Genomic DNA, 20396 nt, shown 5'->3' with positions numbered 1-20396 from the left:
ATGATGGGAAGGCGACACTGTGGGACCACACAGTAAGGGATCTAACACATATTTGGGAGAGTGGGGTACTCCAGGAAAGGAATATTCGTGCAAAAATTGGAAAACAAATAGCTCCTTTACCAAGAGACTAAAGGCATTTGGTGTGCAGTTACTAAGATTTACAAATCATGGAAGTTATCAGCTTCATGGATCTAATCATGGAAGGCTTCAGTGAAGGGACTAAGCTATCTTCATTCAAAACTACAACATGGAATATCTTCCAGGTAACTGGACCCAATTAACACGAAAATGACAGCCATATTCATGGGAGACATAGCTAATCAATCATGGTACTTTTCCTTGCAGAGCCTTGTCTCAGCCTGATTCCCTCTCAATAGAGTACTTTTACCCCAGTACCAATTCATGCCCCTGACCTAACTCTTAAGGAATAGCTGCTGCGGGCCCTGCCTGCCTCTCCTGAATCCTGTGTCACCACTAACCCATCCCCACTCCAGCTTCCAACCATACAGTGCTTATGCTGGGATTCCTCCGTTGCTTGCTATAGATTTACCTTCCACTGGAGGTGGAAATCTTCTCAGCTTCAAAGCCCGGTTAAGTTCCCTCCCATGAGCTCTCATGGAAGCCTGTATTGACCTCAATGGCGGGACACACAGCACTCTCCTAACTGACCTTCCCATTAAGCAGTGAGCTGGGGCTCCTCACTCCCACCAAGAACATGTTGGCTGATAACACAGCTAGAAGCCCCTCACCACAACTCCAACCACTCAGATCCCACTGTTGTGTTAAGCACTTATCAAAAGACACTAGGTTTGGTTTTCAGTTATTCTTACTAGTTTAGTTCCAAAATTCAATTGTCATAAAAATGGACAAAATGAATATAAAAAGAAACTTGTTGCTAAGAAATGAAAACTAAGTTGAATGCTTTAAAAAACAAAACTCAGCCGGGCGCGGTGGCTCACGCCTGTAATCGCAGCACTTTGGGAGGCTGAGGCGGGCAGATCATGAGGTCAGGAGATCGAGACCATCCTGGCTAACATGGTGAAACCCCGTCTCTACTGAAAATACAAAAAATTAGTCGGGCGTGGTGGCGGGCGCCTGTAGTCCCAGCTATTTGGGAGACTGAGGCAGGAGAATGGCGTGAACCCGGGAGGCGGAGCAGAGATCAGGCCACTGCACTCCAGCCTGGGGAACAGAGCGAGACTCCATCTCAAAAAAAATAAAAAATAAAAAATAACTCAGCCAGGTGTGGTACCTCATGCCCATAATCCCAACACTTTGGGCAGCTGAGACAGGATAATCCTTTGAGGCCAGGAGTTTGAGACCAGCCTGGCCAACATGGCAAAACCTCGTCTCTACATTAGCCAGGTGTAGTGGCACACACCTGTAATCCCAGCTGAGGCACAAGAATTGCTTGAACCCAGGAGGCAGAGGTTGCAGCGAGCCAAGATCTTGCCACTGCACTCCAGCCTGGGCAACAGAGCAACATTCTGTCTCAGTCAATCAGTCAATCAATTATTGGTGTGATTTGAGCAAAAATGATCACAGAGCCCATTCATCAGACCTGTACTTTGTCTTACCTTTGAAATGACATGTTAATATACATTTCCGTTTTACCTTTTTTTGATGACTTCCTGACTTTCACCTGTTTTTTCGATTAGCAGCCACACCATTCGCTGGGTGAGTGCTCCTCTCATTACGTTGTAGTTGGCATATGACTGCGTCACCCACTCATACCCCCACATCTATACAGGTTGACTGTCACTGCCATATCAGGCATCCAGCACTGGGCTGACATGCACTAGGCACTTGATAAGTACATGTTGAGTGAATGTGTGACCAAACAGAGTGAGCTGGAATGTCAGCCCCAACATTTCTCTCTTCAAAGGCCTTAATCTTCCCACTACCCGACAGGCTTCCTTACTGGGGAAAAATGGCAGATCTCCCAAACCCTCAAACTCCCTTTGACACCTTGAGAGAGACAGATCTAAGTTTCCTTTCTCTTTCCCACCAAAATCTTATTCGATGCAATCATTGAATTGAATGGCAGCTCAAAAGGTAACGGAGATGACCACTTTCACATTTCGTTTAATGACCGAACCAACACCTGAGAAGCATGAGACAAAAAAAGTCCAAAAGCCTCAACGTGTTGTTCGTCGTAGGAAGAAATTAGAGCGAGATAAGGAATGGATACAGAAGAAGACAGTGGTAAGAGGGGCAGTACGTTGCTGTTTTTCACTTTGCACAGGATATTTTTGGCTCCGGTGAGGTGTGCACACACCATCAGAGACTTGTAAGGAACAACACACAATGTAAACACAAAAATGCATCCAAGATATCAGAGGTACACCTGAGTATGTAGGTTGTTGGCAGACTAACTAGGAATTTTACTAGGATTTATTGAGAGTCTTCTGCCTGCAGGGTCTCTATTAGGCAATTGAATGGGTTTGAGGGTAGAATAAAGGAAATGTATATTATATAGGCCCCAGCCAGACACTGCGGCATACATCTGTAGTCCCAGCTGCTTAGGAGGGTGAGAAGGGGGATCACTTGAGCCCAGGAATTTGAGGCTGCAGTGTGCTATGATCACACCTGTAAATAGCCACTGTACCCTAGTAGCCTAGGCAACATAGCAAGACCCTGCCTCTAAAAAGAAAAAGATACGTATAGATCCATCCCCCTAACAAATTAGAATCCATATCAAAAATCAGTCACACGGTGAATGGATAAATCAGCTGTAGTACATTCATACAATTAAATATTATTCAGCACTAAAAAGAAATGAGCTATTAAGCCATGAAAAGACATGGAGGGAACTTAAACACATTTTACCAGGTGAAAGAAACCAATCTGAAAAGGTTACATATTATGATACCTACTATATGACATTCTGGAAAAGATAAAGCTATGGAGACAGTAAAAAGATCAGCGGTTGCTAGGGGATGGGGGCAAGAAAGGATGAAAAGGTGAAACTCGGGAGTTTTAGGGCAGTTAAACTCTTCCGTATGATTCCACAATGTTGGATACACGTCATTGTACATTTGTCCAAATCCACAGAATGTGCAACATCAAGAGAGAACCCTAGTGTAAACTCTGGGCTGTGGGTGATAATGGTGTGTCAGTGTAGTTTCACCAATTATAACAAATGTACCACTCTCTGGTGGGGGTGGTGTTGATGGTTGGGGAGGCTGTCCGTATATGGGAAACTGTACTTTCCACTCAATTTTTCCATGACCTGCTCTAAAAAATGAAGCCTATAAAAAAATCTATCACATGGTAGTATTTATAAAGACTGATACTATTACACAAAGATCTGAGTGAAAACGAGTCTCAAAATATTAGAGTCATTCATTCCATGCAAATGAACACCAAAAGCAAGCAGGAGTAGCTATTCTTATGTCAGACAAAACAAACTTTAAAGCAATAGCAGTTTAGAAAGACAAAGAGGGAGATTATATAATGATAAAAGGCCTTGTCCAACAGGAAAATATCACAATCCTAAATATATATGCAGCTAACATTGGAGCTCCCAAATGTATCAAACAATTACTACTGGACCTAAGAAATGAGATAGACACCAACACAATAATAGTGGGGGCTTCAATAATCCACTGACAGCACTAGACAGGTCATCAAGACAAAAAGTCAACAAAGAAACAATGGATTTAAACTATACCTTGGAAGAAATGGACTTAACAGATATTTACAGAACACTCTACCCAACAACTGCGGAATATACCTTCTATTCATCAGTGCATGGAACTTTCTCCGAGATAGACTATGTGATAGGCCACAAAACAAGTCTCAATAAATTTAAGAAAATTGAAATTATATAAGCACTCTCTCAGACCACAGTGGAATAAAACTGGAAATCAACTCCAAAAGGAATACTCAAAACCATGCAAATACGTGGAAATTAAATAACCTGCTCCTGAATGATTATTGGGTCAACAATGAAATCATGACGGAAATTTAAAAATTTTTAGAACTGAACGACAACAGTGACACAACCTATCAAAACCTCTGGGATACAGCAAAGGCGGCTAAGAGGAAAGTTTGTAGCCCTAAATGCCTACATCAAAAAGTCTGAAAGAGCACAAATAGACAATCTAAGGTCACACCTCAAGGAACTAGAGAAGCAAGAACAAACCAAACTCAAACCAAGCAGAAGAAAAGAAATAACCAAGATCAGAGCAGAACTGAATGAAATTGAAACAAACAAAAAGAAAAAAGAAAAATGAAACAAAAAGTTGGTTCTTTGAAAAGATAAATAAAATTGATAGACCATCAGCAAGATTAACCAAGAAAAGAAGAGAGAAAATCCAAATAAATTCAATTAGAAACAAAAGGGGAGATATTGCAACTGACACCACAGAAATACAGATCATTCAAGGCTACTATGAACACCTTTACATGCATAAACTAGAAGACATAGAGGAGACAGACAAATTCCTGGAAATATACAATCCTCCTAGCTTAAATCAGGAAGAATTAGATACCCTGAACAGACCAATAACGAGCAGTGAGATTGAAATGATAATTTTAAAAATTACCAACAAAAACATTCTACCAGACATTCAAAGAAGAGTTGGTACCAATCCTACTGACACTATTCCACAGGGAGAAAAAGAGGGAATCCTCCCTTAATCATTCTGTGAAGCCAGTGTCACCCTAATACCAAAACCAGGAAAGGACATACCAAAAAAAGAAAACTACAGACCAATATCCCTGGTGAACATAGATGTAAAAATCCTTAACAAAATATTAACTAACCAAATCCAACAACATATCAAAAAGATAATCCACCATGATCAAGTGGGTTTCATACCAAGGATGCAGGAATGGTTTACCATACCCACATCAATAAATGTGATTCACAACATAAATGAATTAAAAACAACAATCACATGATCATCTCAATAGACACAGAAAAAGCACTCAACAAAATCCAGAATCCCTTTATAATTAAAACTCTCAGCAAAATCGGCATACCAGGGACATACCTCAATATGATAAAAGCCATCTATGACAAACCCACAGCCAACATAATACTGAATGCGGAAAAGTTGAAAGCATTCCCTCTGAGAACAAGACAAGGATGCCCACTCTCACCACTTCTCTTCAACATAGTACTGGAAGGCCTAGCCAAAGCAATCAGGCGAGAGAAAGAAAGGGCACCCAAACTGGTAAACAGGAAGTCAAACTGTCACTGTTTGCTGATGATACGATTGTATGCCTAGAAAACCCTAAAGACTCCTCCAGAAAGCTCCTAGAACTGATAAAATTCAGCAAAGTTTCCAGATACGAAACTAATGTACACAAATCAGTAGCTCTCCTCTACACCAACAGTGACCAAGCTGAGAATCAAATCAAGATCTCAAATCTTTTTACAATAACTGCAAAAAATAAAATAAAAACACATAGGAATATACCTGACCAAGGAGGTAAAAGATCTCTACAAGGAAAACTACAAAACACTGCTGTAAGAAATCATAGACAACACAAATAGAAACACATCCCATGCACAGGAATGGGTAAAATCAATATTGTGAAAATGACCATACTGCCAAAAGCAATCTACAAATTCAGTGCAATTCCCATCAAAATACCACCATCATTTTTCACAGAACTAGAAAAAAAATCCTTAAATTCCATTGACCAGAATGGGTCTCATGACCCCGGCTAGCTGCAAGAGAGCTGGGAAATGGAACAGCTTGCACTAAGAGGAAAAGCAATAGGACAGCTTTACATCGTGAGTGTGGCCCCAACTGTGGCAAAAGTGGAAGAGAGTAGGAAACCAATACGGTTAAAACCAAGGTATGGACCTTTCTGGCCTCCAGACAAGGAATGAGAAGTTTGGTATTCCTTCAACTCTTGGGCCTGCATTGAGAAGGGAAGTCTGTGGGACCAGTCAGAACTCCTATGGACAGGAGAAAGGGACTCTCCAGGTGGTAGCAGACAATGGTAAGGGTGTTGGAAGCCCTCGTATAAAGGCTTCAGCTTCCTCCTATCCCTGGCCTCATGTCTTCTAATAGATCAAAGAAACCTTACTTGGCTTATTTTTCCAATTAGGCTATATAACTCCATGTTCTTCCACACTCCAGGCCCTACCCTGCCTCAGATCTTTGCCAGCTCTGGCACCATCTACCCTCCATGGCACCCCCTCCCCACTAACATCTAAAATGTCCTCCCTGCAGCCAAGAGGAAGATTCTCACCAAGATCTCTAAGCAGAGGATCCTTTCTCACCTACCATTCATGGTAGGCTGCACCAAGCACCCATGAGGTATGGCAGGGAGTAGCACATTTGGTTTTGTTTGTTTGTTTGTTTTACAAACAGGCAATAAATCCCAAGCTGTTTGCTGAGTGCAGTAGCACCTTCTGTGTGTGCTGGTGTGCAGGCCAAATCCAACCACTCCAGTCCAGGACCCAGGGCCTCACAGCAACCATGGTGAGCTCACTGAACAGCTCTGGCACAGCTCGGGGTCCCGCCCGCAGGACTGCAGGAAAGGCCAGAGATGTAGTCTCTTCACTCTGCACTTTAAGCTTTTGCATCCTATTGTCTTCAAGCAAATGCTGATGAACTTCAGACGCTTAGACATGCCGTTTGTTATATATTTCCCCGTGAGAGAACATGTGCCAACTCCAGCTCTGTGTAAGAGATTTTGCTTTGTCCATGGGGTTCTTATCATCAGAAAAATTTCATTACATGACAAGTGAATTCGACAAACAGAAAGCATCTCAAGAAATTCTGGCTTTTGGGTGGCTTTTGAAAATAAGACCTAAGTGACACATACCCGCTACCCATGAAAAGTATCTGGACATTTCCAACAGGTCACCAGGCAAACCAACTGTGGGTATAATACAAAGCACTTTTTAAACCAAGTCTCCATCAACAGATGGATGAAAAAGGAAAATGTGGTCTATATACAATGGAATACTATTCAACCTTTAAAAAGAGGGAAATTCTGTCATTTGTGAAAACATGGATGAACCTGAAAGAGATTATGCTAAGAGAAATAAGCCAGGCACAGAAAGTCAAATACTTTATGACATCACTTATGTGTGGAACCTAAAAACATCAAACTCATAGAAACAGAGTGACCAGGACCTGAGGAGTAGGGAAATAGGGAGGTGTTGATCAAAGGATACAAAATTTCCACTAGACAGGAGGAATAAGTTTAAGAGGTCTATTGTACATCATGGGGACTAAAGCTAATATTATATATATGATATATATCTATATCTTATATATTATATATATGTAATATCTATATATTATATATTATATATATTATATGTAATATCTATATATTATATATTATATATTATATATTATATAGATATTGCTATATATTCATATATTGATATTATATATAATATATATTGATATTATATATAATATATATCAATATATTGCATACCTGAAAATTGCTAAGAGAGTAGATTTTGTTTTCTCACCATAACAAAACATATGTGAGGTAATGCGTATGTTAAATAGCTTGACTTAGCCAATCACAAGGTATACATATATCAAAGCATCATGTTGTACAACATAAATATATACAATTTTTAATTATCAATTAAAGAAAGAAAAAAATTTTTAAGGGCTTTTTTTTAGGTTTAAAGAAAAAAGCAGTGCTTTGTAGACTAAATGTCCCAGGTGACTGGGAGCTTAATGGTTAGAGGCAGCGTCAGGGATAAATCTGAATCTTGGGGGTCAGATTGCTGGAGCCTGGCTCTCTTCTCACTAGATAACTTTGTGTAAGTCATTTAGCCTCTCTTAAACAGGAATAAATGATAGTGCATATTTTGTGAGGTCAGTATACTGTGGAATTAAGGTATTTAGTGCAGTGCTCTGCATAAGGAAACAGCCACTGTATGTTGGCTATATGATCATTGTCACCTTGAGGAGTGATTCCTACCCGATGTCTAGGTGAAAACTAACAGACAGCTTTCTCTCAAACAGAACTGCATCTGTCTCTTATCACCTTAAACTTTACATTCTGCTATAAGCTTTCTTTAGACAAATAATGATTCAACTTTTACAATAATAATTTGAGCCCATCCAGTGACCACAGCACCCATCATGACCCCAATCCTCCACCCCTAGATTTAACTGGCAATGCAGTCCCCAGCTTCATACTGATGTCAGAAGGGAGAGTCAGCACTTACCTAACAAATCAGGTCTCACTGGAGACATTCAAGCAAAGATTGGACAACTGCTTTTCCAGAATAGAAAGGAAACTCATGTGTCAAAAATGGTGACTAATAAACATACTAAAAAAATACGGTTGCACAAATACCAGAATCTGATCAGATAAAACAGTTTAAGGAATGTCTTACAACTACAAGAAATTTCCAGAAAACTGCTTTTTTAACTGAGTTGAAGACTTCACAACAAGAGAACTAAAACCCGAAGAGACTACCTGCTCAGAGGATTGCTTACAGAAATATTTTTAAATAATGCAAAGAATATCCATGAGATTTCAGGAATATCATTCAGCAGCCAGACAGGACTCCGTGGCCAACCACAATAGAGAAGTTCTGATGGATGAACTTTTAATAAAAAATTTCCAATAGCTATTGCACAAGAAATGAGGACTCATCTGATGGAATCTCCTGAAAACAGTAGCCACCATGTTAAACCATCACTCATGATTGTTTGGCAAATGGAAAGCACTGGAGAAACGAAATCTATTTCCCTGGACTATCAAAATAGAAGGCCTTATTGTTCAATGACAATAAGAGGCAACATTTGTTGAGGCCTTAAGATTCAGTAGCTGCGTCACTTGATTAGAAAAATAAACTATTGTTTCTTCGAAAAAAACTTAAAAATGGCTTGAAAATCACTGATCTGACTTCTAGTTAGGTTAATGTGAGGTACTAGATGGTCTGCAAAGCCTTCCTGCTGCAGACACCTGGGAATTGAAATAAAACAGAAGAAGCATCCTTTTCAATGCAGAACAGAGAATGTAAGAAAGTAAGGAAATAGCCAATACCAGAAATAAAGAGAAAACTACAAAACCAGAAGAGTATGTGAGCCAGGTGTGTGTGCTGGGGAAGCAGCGGAACAATGGGTCTTGACAATCCACCAACATGGGGATGGGGGACAATTAGAGGACACACACCCTTTCCAAGCACATGCAAAACATCTATTATAATTGATCGCATGCCAGGTCACAAAACAAATCTCAGCAAACACAAAAGAATGGATACTGTATAGGCTATGTTCTCTTGCCCCAGTGCATTTTAATCAAGAATAGTAATAACACAACCAAAAGACCTTCATACATTGGCAAATTTAAGAACACCCTTGTAAATGACTTGTGTGTCAAATCTGAAAATATTTAGAATGGAGTAAAATGAAAGGTAAATAACTACATTCATGGGAAACAGCTAAACAGTAAATTGAGGGGAACGTTACAGCTTTTTTCTGAGTCTATTTTGTGCTGCTATAACAGGGAACCACAGACTGGGTAGTTTATAACGAACAAAAATTTATTGGTTCTGAAGACTGGAAAGTCCAAGATGGAGGGGTCACACGTAGCAAGGGGGTTCTTGTTTCATCATCCCATGGGGGAAAGGCAAAATGAGGGCAAGAGAGAGAATGAGAGCAAGAGATCAAACTCGTAGCCTCAAGCCCTTTTATAACTGATATTAATCTACTGATGAGGTTAGCACCCCCATGACCTAAATACCTCCCATTAGGCCGCATCTCCCAACACTATTGCACTGGGGATTCAATTTCCAACACATGTTTTTGGGGGGACACATTCAAACCATAACAGCTTTAAACACATATTTTTAAAATCTACAGCCATATTCCCCTGAATGCTTTCAATCTTGTCTAATCTCAGAAGTTAAGCAGAGTTGAGTCTGGTTACTACTTGGATGGAAGACTGCCTGGGAATACTAGGTGTCGGGTGCTTTCTCTTATGAAGGAGGAGGAGGAGGATGTGTAGGAGGAGTAAGAGGAAGATCTTGAAGAAGAAGAAAGACAAAAGCAGAAGAGTTTAGCATTCAATTCCAGGAATTAGAAAAATAAAATAGAATAACATAGAAATTCCACAGAAAGTAGAGGATATAAATGATAATGATATGAGCAGAAATCGATAAAATAGAAAACAAAGAAATAATAGAATAAACAAACCAAAACTTGGTCCTTTGAAAAGATTAATAAAATAGGCAAATTTTCTGACAAGATTGATTCAGAAGGTATAAATAATATAGAGAATGAAAACAGGGACATAACTACAGAGACAGCAGAGATTTCTTTAGAACAGTATAAACTTAAAATTTTTATGACAATAAATTTGAATGTTTATGTAAAATGAACAATTTTCTAGAAAAACAGTTTGCAAAAACGGATTGAAGAAGAAATTAAAAACTTGAGTATACCAATGTCACGGGTTGAGCTGTGTTCCCTCGAAAGAGCCATGTCAGAGTTCTAACCCCCAGTGCTTCAGAATGTGACCTTAACTGGAAATAGTCTTTGCAGATGTAATTAGTGAAGATGAAGTCTTCTTGAAGTAGGGTGTGCCCCTAATCCAATATGGCGTCCTCCTAAGAGGACGGCCATGTGAAGATACAGAGAGCACCCCATGAAGATAGAGGCAGAGATTGGGGTGATGCATCACAAGCCAGGGAACGTCAAGGATCTCTGTCTAGCATCAAAAGCCAAGAGAAAAGCATGGAAGAGATTCTTCCTCAAAGCCTCTAGAAGGAACCAACCATGGGGACCTTTTGATTTCAGACTTCCAGCTGCCACAACAGTGAGATTAAATTTCTGTCATTTTAAGCTACCCAGTTTGTGAGACTTTGTTCCAGCACCCCTGGGAAACTAATACAATCAATAACCATTGGGGTGATTGAAATGACAGTTTAAAATCTACACACACACACACACATGCACACACAGATCCAGTTCAGCCTCCTCATTGTATAGACAAGTAAACTGAAGCCCCGCAGCTCCCCAGCAAGTTGGGGAGGTAGCATGTGACATCGGAGAGCAAGCAGATGGGGTCGACACCATGCTCTGCAGTAGGACAGTTGGTACCCATGCACTTTTCACACTTTTCATAGACTTGTCTTTTCTTCCCAGGTGCATCAAGGTGATGGAAAATTAATTCTCTACCCCAACAAGAATGTCTATCAAATTCTCTTTCCTGATGGGACAGGCCAGATACAGTATCCACAGAAGGACAGAGATGCTCGTATTGACATATATTGGCACCTAAAATGTCTATGATTCAGGGTGTGGGGTTTGACTGAGGTGTGGGGTTTGACTGAGGCCTACATCATCTGTAGGGCCCTACCTTTTCCAGGGGACCCCAAGGACTGACTGCTTGTGCCTTAACCTTCTCCCAGTTATCCATCAGGAAACCTGGCTATGCTCATCTTATATGTGAAAATGAAAAAGTTCACATACATCATTCTGGAAGACAGTCTAGAAGGGTGGATCCGGGCCCTTATCAACAACTCAGGCAATGCTACCTTCTATGATGAAAATAGTGACATCCGGTAAGCTTGGGTCATGAGTCCCTAACACTCCTGCCCATGGAGAAGCAGCTGGACAAAGCGTGACTCACAGACTGCGTGAACTTCCTCTCTCCCTGTATAAGAGTTACACATGTTGGAAATGAGAGAATGAGCCCCATGACGGACCAGTCCATGAGGTCCCTGACTGCAGAGGAGGCACAATGTTCTTACTGCAGCATTGCTCCTCCATGGGTGAAATAGCCGTCAAGCCTCCACAACCACCACATTCTATTGGTTTCATCTCCTGAACACCTCTTAAGAGTCACCTTTGTGAGAATTTCCTTAGGAAGACCCAGTGCCTCCCTGTTCTAGGTGCCTCAGAGAGAAGGGTTTGGTGAGGGTTTGGAGACATATGCATAGAGTCCATGGTCCAAAAGGCAATTTCTAAATATTTCACTATTACTGAACTTAGTTCTAAGTTCCCATTTCTGGTAATGGTGGAAAACCATCTTGCCGCTTCAAGACCACTCAGTCACTTCAAAATGTTTCTCCATCTCTTTGAGGTAAAGGACTCTCTTTTCAGGATTTTCTCCTTCCCTTCCTCTTCTAAGTGGTCGTGGTGTGGGGATATATATATATATATATATATATATATATATATATATATATATTTTTTTTTTTTTTTTTTTTTTTGAGATGGAGTCTGCTCCGCTGCCCAGGCTGGAGTGCAATGGTGTGATCTCGGTTCACTGCAAACTCCACCTCCCGGGTTCAAGCAATTCTCCTGCCTTAGCCTCTTGAGTAGCTGAGATTACAGGCATGCGCTGCCAAGCCCAGCTAATTTTTGTATTTTTAGTAGAGATGGTGTTTCACCACATTGGCCAGGTTGGTCTCGAACTTCTGACCTCAGGTGATCCACCTGACTCGGCCTCCCAAAGGGCTGGGATTACAGGTGTGAGCCACCGCACCCAGCCAAGGGGACATATATTATCTTGGATCAACTTTATACTTTCTTCTTGCTGGTCAAAGCCAAACATAATTCCAAAAAAGGATTTTCATGCTGCAGACTTTGGTTTTTAACAACATTTTCTCTGCTGTGAGTCTTTTTAGACACCGTTTCCTGATCGTGTTCTTTATTCTGGAGGTATCTGCCCTCCCTGTAGGCCTTGTGTATAGAAAATACTGTCCAAGAAGTGGACCAAGGTTTGGGGTACAGATAGCACAAAGGAGTGGGGCAAGAAACTCAGTCAATTACCTCAGAGAGGATCTGGTGACAGATCATCAAGTAACGCAGGGAGGGAAGAGCCCCCGTCTCAGTCCTATCACCATGTCCCAGCCCCTCTCCACCTGAGCATCTGGATGAGAGACGGACAGTCCCTGGGTATCCCTTCATGGAACCCCTCACCCCCCGCAGAAGTCAAACCACAGGGCCAGCCCCTCTCCCTCTCTCGGGAATGGGCTGCCCTACCCCCAAACTGATTCCTTCCCCCAGGGGCAGCTGCTCCAGAGGAAAAATGTCACCCACAGAGGAAGGGCTTAGTCTCTGAGGAAATTCATCAGCAAAACTGCAGTCTCCTTGACGCTAGGAGAAGATTTTATGGAAAAGCCTCCCAGAGTCATTTGTGAATACAAAGCCACTTGGTCAGGGCCCGACCCTAACTGCTAGAATTTCCTCCGCACCCACAGGACTTCTCCGTGGTGCCTCGGGCACCAGGAGGGACTTAGAGCCAAGCTATTTCAAGAGCTGAATACGTCTTAGGTGATTTGTTGATTTCCATTTCCTCCAGGAAGATGGAAGGTGTGGCTGTCCTTTGCCAGGTGTGTGGAAACTAAAATCCAGCACAGGCCTCGACTCTCAGCCCAAGGGGTCTCACGACAGGCTTCCTACCTGGGTTCGGGGTCCCACACAGTGTTGAGACCTGCCCAAACTCGGGGTCCCTGGTGGGTGGGTTCTACTCATTCAACAGTTCAGGATCTTTTCACCCCCTGAGCAGGAACTTCCCAATTCTGACCATTTCTAGATGTTCCAGATCCCATCTTCTTAAGGGAAACTTAGTCCAGAGCTGGGCACCCTCAGGCAGGAGCAGATCTCTAACCCTAGGGAGTCGGGGATGGCCTAGCGTTGCTCCTAGAATCCGAGGTTCTCTGGATCTCCCAGGAGAGAAATCAAGAGAGATCGCTAAACATAGCAGCAAAGGAAAGTTTATTTCAGCTTGTGCACAAGGGAACCAACACTGAGAAAAGAAAAGGAATGGGCTACTCCCCGAGTGCAATGTGTGGGTTGGTTTGACAGGGTCTTCCTGTAGGGAAGGGCTATGTTTATGACAGGGCATGTATAGGAGCAGTTTTTCTAGTGCTTGCACAGTGGCTCAACATGCCTCTTCATACATCTTCTGTAACATTCGCACTTGAAATCTCCACCCCTGGGTGTGGCTTTTAGCATTAAAATAAGGAAAGGACTAACTATAAGTTGGAGTTTAAGTCTAACTGCACATACAGGACTCCAGGGAAGTCCGTAGCCACCTGAAATAGGAGCTTCTTGGGTCTTTTCTTACTGATTGGTTAAGGGCTAGCCAAGCTGGAGCTTGAGTGAGGGGCTTTTATTCTTTTCCTCCAGACCACCTTAAAATTGGGAACCAACCAGCCTGCCCATCTCAGTGTGAGAGCTCTGATGGGAGCCATTTAAAAGGTTAAAAGCTAGCAGGATCTGCTCCCCACAGAGTGAAGTCAGAAGATCCTTCTCTTTGCTCTCCTCTCCATCAATAATAACAAGGAAATTTTAATGTTTTCTCAGTTATTGTTGTGTATAGACATTTAATCCTTACACAGCCCTCTGAACAAAGTACTATTATTATCTGCTTTTTACAGTTGAGGAAATGGAGGCACAGAGAGGTTAAGTGACTAGCCCAAGGTCACACAGTTTGCAAGTGGCACAGCCGGACTTGGAACTGAGAATCTGGCTCCAGAGCCCAGGTTTTTGTTTGTTCATTTGTTGTTTTTATAATTTTGGTACCAAAGAGCCCAGGTTTTTAATTCACTACTATGTATACAGCCTCTTATTTAGAGAAGGAGGAATGAGGTTGGACAGGCTGGGGTCCCAAGACAAAGGAACTTAGAAGTTTGTTTTTGTTCGATGGAAAGTGGGAAGCAACAGGAGTATTTGGGATTGAGTGGTTGGAAGTCCTCCCCACTGGAGGTGAGCAAGGCTTCCCATAGCAGACCTCTGAGCCAGCTTCTCACTCCGATGAGGTCCCTGTGTTCTGTGAAAGGTTCGTATATACAAAGTGACCACCAAATACCGAGGGAGCTGAGAAACCAAAGAACAAGGCAGACAAATCCAGTTTGTCTGTATAAGGTGATTTCCTAGGGGAACTTACAGACAGAAGTGCGTTCTAGGGTGGATGCGGGACGGGTAGATCTCTGCACCAAAACCTCACAGATCTAGGGCCTACGTCTCGGGGGAGAAAGTACACGTGCCCTGGAAGGAATGTGTAGGCAGCTGTGGGCGTCAAAGCCTGTCATGTATGCCACAACATCATGGGTTGTTTTCAAAGAAAGGCAAAGTTTACAGTGAATAGATATTTCTAGATAAAGTGTAGTACATCGCCACCCCCTGGACAGCTCAGACGAGACCTGGCAGACTGAGTAACCCAAGCTCCCCAAGCCCTCCTTCTCCAGACGAACCCAGGCCTCACATCGCTTCCTTTCTTCATGTGATTCCCCAGAGATGTTGCTGCCCCAAGGGCACTGATTCTAGGAACTGCCCTTTGGGATTTGAAAAGCAGAAGCCAGGGCCAGAGGGACACGATGGGTTTGAAGTGTCAAGAGAGGATGGCTCAGAGGGCAGGCAAGCCCCAGAGAGCAGGGTCTGGAATGAATGAGAGAGAAATGCATCCACCCTTCATTCCCTTGTACCTATCAATATGGGCGCCCTGCACTAGGCTGGGTAATAGGAATTCAGCAGCGCAGCAGACAGACAAGGTCCCTGCCCTCAGGAGTTTGTGCTTTAGTGAGAGAGAACAGATGATGGACAAAAACAGTCAATTCTCATGATTCATGGTAGTTATAGTCTATAAAGTCATTGAGAACACTGCACTGGCCGATACTGAACCCCTTGCTCCTAGGGGAAATACACACATATATAATATGTGACTCACGTGGAGCCAGGGACGTGCCCAGAGCAGTGGGAAATTTGATTTCCCAGTGTGCACATTGCTGGCTGAGATTGAACAAGGCCGCGCTCTGCCTTTCTGCTCAGCTCTCCTGCAGAGGCAACCAGAGGACACAGGTGTCCTTACACGGGGCAGTGTAGTGCAAGAAACTGCAGTTCTGGGGCTGGTGGGACAGGGTTTGAATCCCAGTTCCAGCACGTGTCACTGGGACAGCCTCGGGCAAGTCACATGACACTTCTGAGCCTCCTGTTCTTTTTTGTAAAATAAAAATTAAAAACAAAAACAAACAAAAAAACGGCACCTAGCAGGATGGGCTGCTTTTAGGATTTAAGATGATAACCTATGTGAGCTGTGTCTGTGTGCGTATTTCCCCTAGGAGCTATGGGTTGTTATTCACTAAATCACTGGCTTTCTAGAACATAATACAGTGAACAATGAGAACTTACCGTATCTATTCGTAAATTACATGAAAGAAACTAACAAGGCATGGCAACAGAGAGTCCCACAGGGAACCGGGGGGCTGCTCAGACTGAGGAGGTGATGTCTAAGCTGAGACCTGCAGGATAAGTAGATGCCAGCCGTGCTACGTGGGGCAAAGGACCTTTGCAGGCAGAGGGCAGAGCATGGCAAAGCTGTGAGCAGGAAGAGCCTGCACCCGCCAGGAACTAAAGGAGAGGGAAGGAGGGTGGGACAGGGCCATACGGTGAGGCCAGCGCAGAGGACAGCGCCTGGTGTTGGGCTGGTTGTCCATATTGGAGCTTCTCCTACCCATCAAGTCCCTGTCAGGCTTTCTGTGGCCAAGTGGGGAAAAAGAAAGGGAAGGAGAGGAGGAGGAGCAGAGGCCCAGGGCTGAGTGCCCTGGCTGCCTGACATGCTTTCTCTTGGTGCAGGTTGAACCTGAGCTCCAACCTGGGCTACTACTTCCCCAAAGACAAACGTCAGAAGGCCTGGAACTGGTGGAATCTGAACATCCATGTCCACGCACCCCCTCTCCAGCCCATCTCCTTGAAAATCAATGAGTACATCCAGGTACAAATAAGGAGCCAGGATAAGATCATCTTCTGCTTCACCTATGAACAGAAGCGGATTTGTTTAAACCTGGGCACCAGGTACAAGGTAAGGTCATGACTCCCCACACCCTCCACCAGGTGGGGTGCCCACCTGTACAAAGGCCACTGCTGGCTTAGACTGGCCCCTGCCACAGGCCTCCAGGCTTGTTCTACATATGCCAACCCATATAAAAACAAGGCCACTTTGCTTTACCTGATGTTTAAGTACACACAAATGCATTCATGCAACTTCCCAGCACTGTGAGCTTAAGCTCTGAGGAAATTCACATCAAAATGCTCAGGCTAGCCTGGGAAGAATGACTTGCACCTGTTGCCCCAGGACTTTGGAAGGCCAAGACAGGTGGATCCCTTGAGCCTAGCAGCTTGAAACCAGCTTGGGCAACATAGCAAGAACCCTTCTGCACAAAAAAATTTTAAAATTAACTGGGCATGGGCCAGGTGCATTGGCTTATGCCCGTAATCCCAGTGCTTTGGAGGACCGAGACATGTGGATCACTTAAGGCCAGGAGTTCGAGACCAGCCTGGCCAGCCTGGTGAAACCCCGTCTCTACTAAAAATACAAAAAAATTAGCTGATCCCAGTGACTTATGCCTTTAATCCCAGCTACTCGGGAAACTGAGGTAGGAGAATTGTCTGAACCCAGGAGGCAGAGGTTGCAGGGAGCCGAGATCACACCACTGCACTCCAGCCTGGGTGACGGAGCCAGACCCTGTCTCAGAAAATAAATAAGTAAATAAATGAATACAATTCACTGGGCGTGGTGGCTCTCGCACCTGTAGCCCCAGCTGCTTGGGATGCTGAGGCAGGCGGGTCACTTGAGCTCAGAATATGATCCTGAGAATAAAACACAGATGTCATGCTGCATTATCTCACTTGACACTCGCAGCGGCCATGTCAGAAGTCAGGGCCAGAAACAAGGGGGAATCTGTGTCCCCAGGCCTGCTGCTGTGTCCTCTTCCCTCCTCCCCAAACCCACTCTTCTCTAGACAGATGATCCCCTGGAAGTTCGAGGCACACTGCCCAGGCAGGCAGGAGAGGACCAATGTTGTATTTGTTTCCTAGGGCTGCTGGAAAAATCAGCACAAACTAGGAGGCCTGAAACAACAGAAGTTTGTTCTCTCACAGTTCTGGGCCAAGTCTGAGATCAAGGTGTCTGTGGGGCCACCGTCCTCCAGAGGCTCCAATGGGGGACCCTTCCTTGCTCTCCCACCTTCTGATGACTTCTGGTGTTCTTGGCTCGTGGCAGCATCACTCCAGTGTCTGCCTCCACCTTCACACAGCCTTCTCCTCTGTGTGTCTGTGTCAAACCTCCTTCTCCTTTTTCTTAAAAGGACACCAGTAGTTGGATCTAGGGCCTACCCTAAATCCAGAAGGAGCTCATCCTGAGAGCCTTAACTTAATCACATCCACAGAGACCCTGTTTCCAAATAAGCTCACGTTCCCCAGCACTGGGGTTAGTACTTGGACATCACTTTTGGGGGACACAGTTCCACCTACTCCAAATGGTGAGGCTGGACCCCTGGAACTCCACCTGTAATGGGGGAAGAAGGCGGACTCCTGAGACCCTTCCTGAGCACCAGAGTCAAGGAAAGGAATGAGGGTGTCCTTGGCTCCCCCAGAGAGGCCTAAGCAAGGTTCTCTTCCTGCTCAGCTCCCCAGGGCCCCGGGGAGCAGGACTGCCTTGGCAGACAGATGGATGGACATGTCCCCTGGGAATGAGACAGATGGAGAAGTGGGCTGATGACAGCAGACTCCAGCAGAATAGATGCAGCTGTGTGCAGAGTAGCTGAGAAGAGAGGAGGGAGTGTGCTAGGTTTCGGGTGACCAGACACACCAGTTTGCTCAGGACTGAGGAGTTTCCTGGGACATGGGACTTTGAGTGCTAAAACAGGGAAAGTTCCAAACAGGCCTGGCCTGCTGGCCGCCCCCAGGTTCCCTCGCCTGGCAAGGCCTCCTATTTTGCAAGTGAATAACGACATCCCAGCAATCCTTGCCTATCCTGGATTTCTCAGAGCAGCCAATCCAGTGAAGAGGAGGCCAGCACTACCAAGCCCAAGTGGCCATTTGCACTCCTGCCACGGCCAGGACCAGCTGGGGCTGGACAGCATGAGGGCCTGGGGCACTGGCCTTTGAATGGTGAAGGGAGGAGGGCAGGGACAGGAAGGCAGTGCCCAGCGAGGTTGCAGGAAGGGCTGCTGTGGGCAGAGAGACCAGGGGGCCTGACGCCTTGGAGAGCTAGAGTCCCGGGGAGGGGCAGCTGTGCCTGTGCAAGGCATGTCCCAAATGAAGCAAATCAGCGCCACTGTAACTAATCAGAGCCAAAGAAAGGAGACAGAGCCTGGCACAGGGTCAGCCCAGGCGGGCAGTAGTGTGCCCGGGAAAGAACAGACCCCTGCATGCCCAGCCGCTGTACCTCCTGGGTGATGCTAGCCTGTGGTCTGAGCCCATAGTCTTCTATAAGATGGCCATAGGTTATTGTGTGGCTAAAACAATAACAATATTGTGTGAAGACATTTCACATGCATAGGAATGGAGCACACGGGTATCGTCCTATCTTATCCCCTCCAGGAGACTCTGTCCTCTGTCTTCTGCAGGCTGCAGACCCAGGCAGAACTTGGCACAGAGGCAGCCTCCCTGGGCCAGGCCTTCATCTAAACAAAACGCAGATACACTCCCGAGGAGCCTAAGGTGGAGGCGGGGCTCACAGGCAGCCACTGTGAGGCATCCCAGCCCTTGCAGAGCCCCATGGTCGGGACCCCATGGGGAGAAGCCCGGCAGCCCCAGGAGAGCATGGCCTTCGGAGGGCAGGCCGCGCCAGGCCACCAGAGCTGCTTTCCCTCAGGTTTAGGGCTAGGCATGGGTGTGGCCTCAGCCCACATCACCATGGTCCACATGACCACAACACCAGCCATTTGGAAGCAGCAGGAAGGTGGAAGGTGGCAGGTGGCGGGGCTGAGAACACAGATCTGCTTTCTCGGGTGAAGGCTCAGGGAACACTTGGTCCTGGCCACAGGAGGCCCAGCCTGGGTCTGGGGCACGGCGCTCAGGCAGCGTGCATTCTCACCCAGTCCTCTGTGCATCCCCGCAGTTTGTGATCCCGGAGGTGCTCAGTGAAATGAAGAAGAAAACCATCCTGGAGGCAGAGCCCGGCCCAACAGCCTGCAAGATCCGGGTCCTTCTGGGGAAAATGAACAGGCTCCTGAATTACGTGACCATCCCTGATCTGGAAAACTTCACAGAGGCGGTCAGTACATCACTGATGGACAACAAGTACCTGAGGAAGATGTTCTCTCAACTCTGGTTTTAGGGCGGGGCTTTTCTGGCGTCCACCAAATGTCTTGGGAAGGTGGAGACCTTGGGAGCTCCAGGGAAAAAAACCCCAAAGACCTGTTGACGTTCTATGAGAGTTGGTTTGTAATTTGGGACCTGTCGTAGCTCCTTGGTTTGAAATACACGTTTTTGGCAGGAGGGCTGACAGAGTCTGGGGCTGAGCACAGAAAACGCCTGATAGCCCTGACCTGACAGCACCGAAGCAAGTTGTCATTTCAGTGACATATCAGTGCCTGTCCTGCCTGCTTCTACAGTCACTCACTCTGTCCTTTTGTGACTCGCAGTACTGGCCTTGACTTAGGACAACGACTGTGCTCACAGCCAAGCTCTGTCTTTTGTTGGCTGTGT

At 44.9% G+C, this 20396-nt stretch overlaps 1 protein-coding gene across 1 annotated transcript in view; it reads left to right on the top strand.

Annotated features, from left to right (window-relative positions):
• ERICH6B (glutamate rich 6B) overlaps positions 1–20119 on the top strand; it is a 52502-nt gene extending 32383 nt beyond the window's left edge. Inside the window, exons 8-12 of the mRNA XM_031655841.1 lie at positions 2048–2205; positions 11100–11185; positions 11366–11518; positions 16539–16764; positions 19807–20119. Coding sequence (XP_031511701.1) covers positions 2048–2205; positions 11100–11185; positions 11366–11518; positions 16539–16764; positions 19807–20025 — 842 coding nt within the window. The 3' untranslated portion in view covers positions 20026–20119. The remainder of the gene's footprint in view (positions 1–2047; positions 2206–11099; positions 11186–11365; positions 11519–16538; positions 16765–19806) is intronic.
• The last annotated feature ends 277 nt before the right edge of the window (positions 20120–20396 follow it).

Source organism: Papio anubis, chromosome 15, assembly GCF_008728515.1.
Source record: "Papio anubis isolate 15944 chromosome 15, Panubis1.0, whole genome shotgun sequence".
Classification (NCBI taxonomy): Eukaryota; Metazoa; Chordata; class Mammalia; order Primates; family Cercopithecidae; genus Papio; species Papio anubis.
Note: the sequence above shows the minus strand (reverse complement) of the source record. Positions and strands in the feature narration are given on the sequence as shown.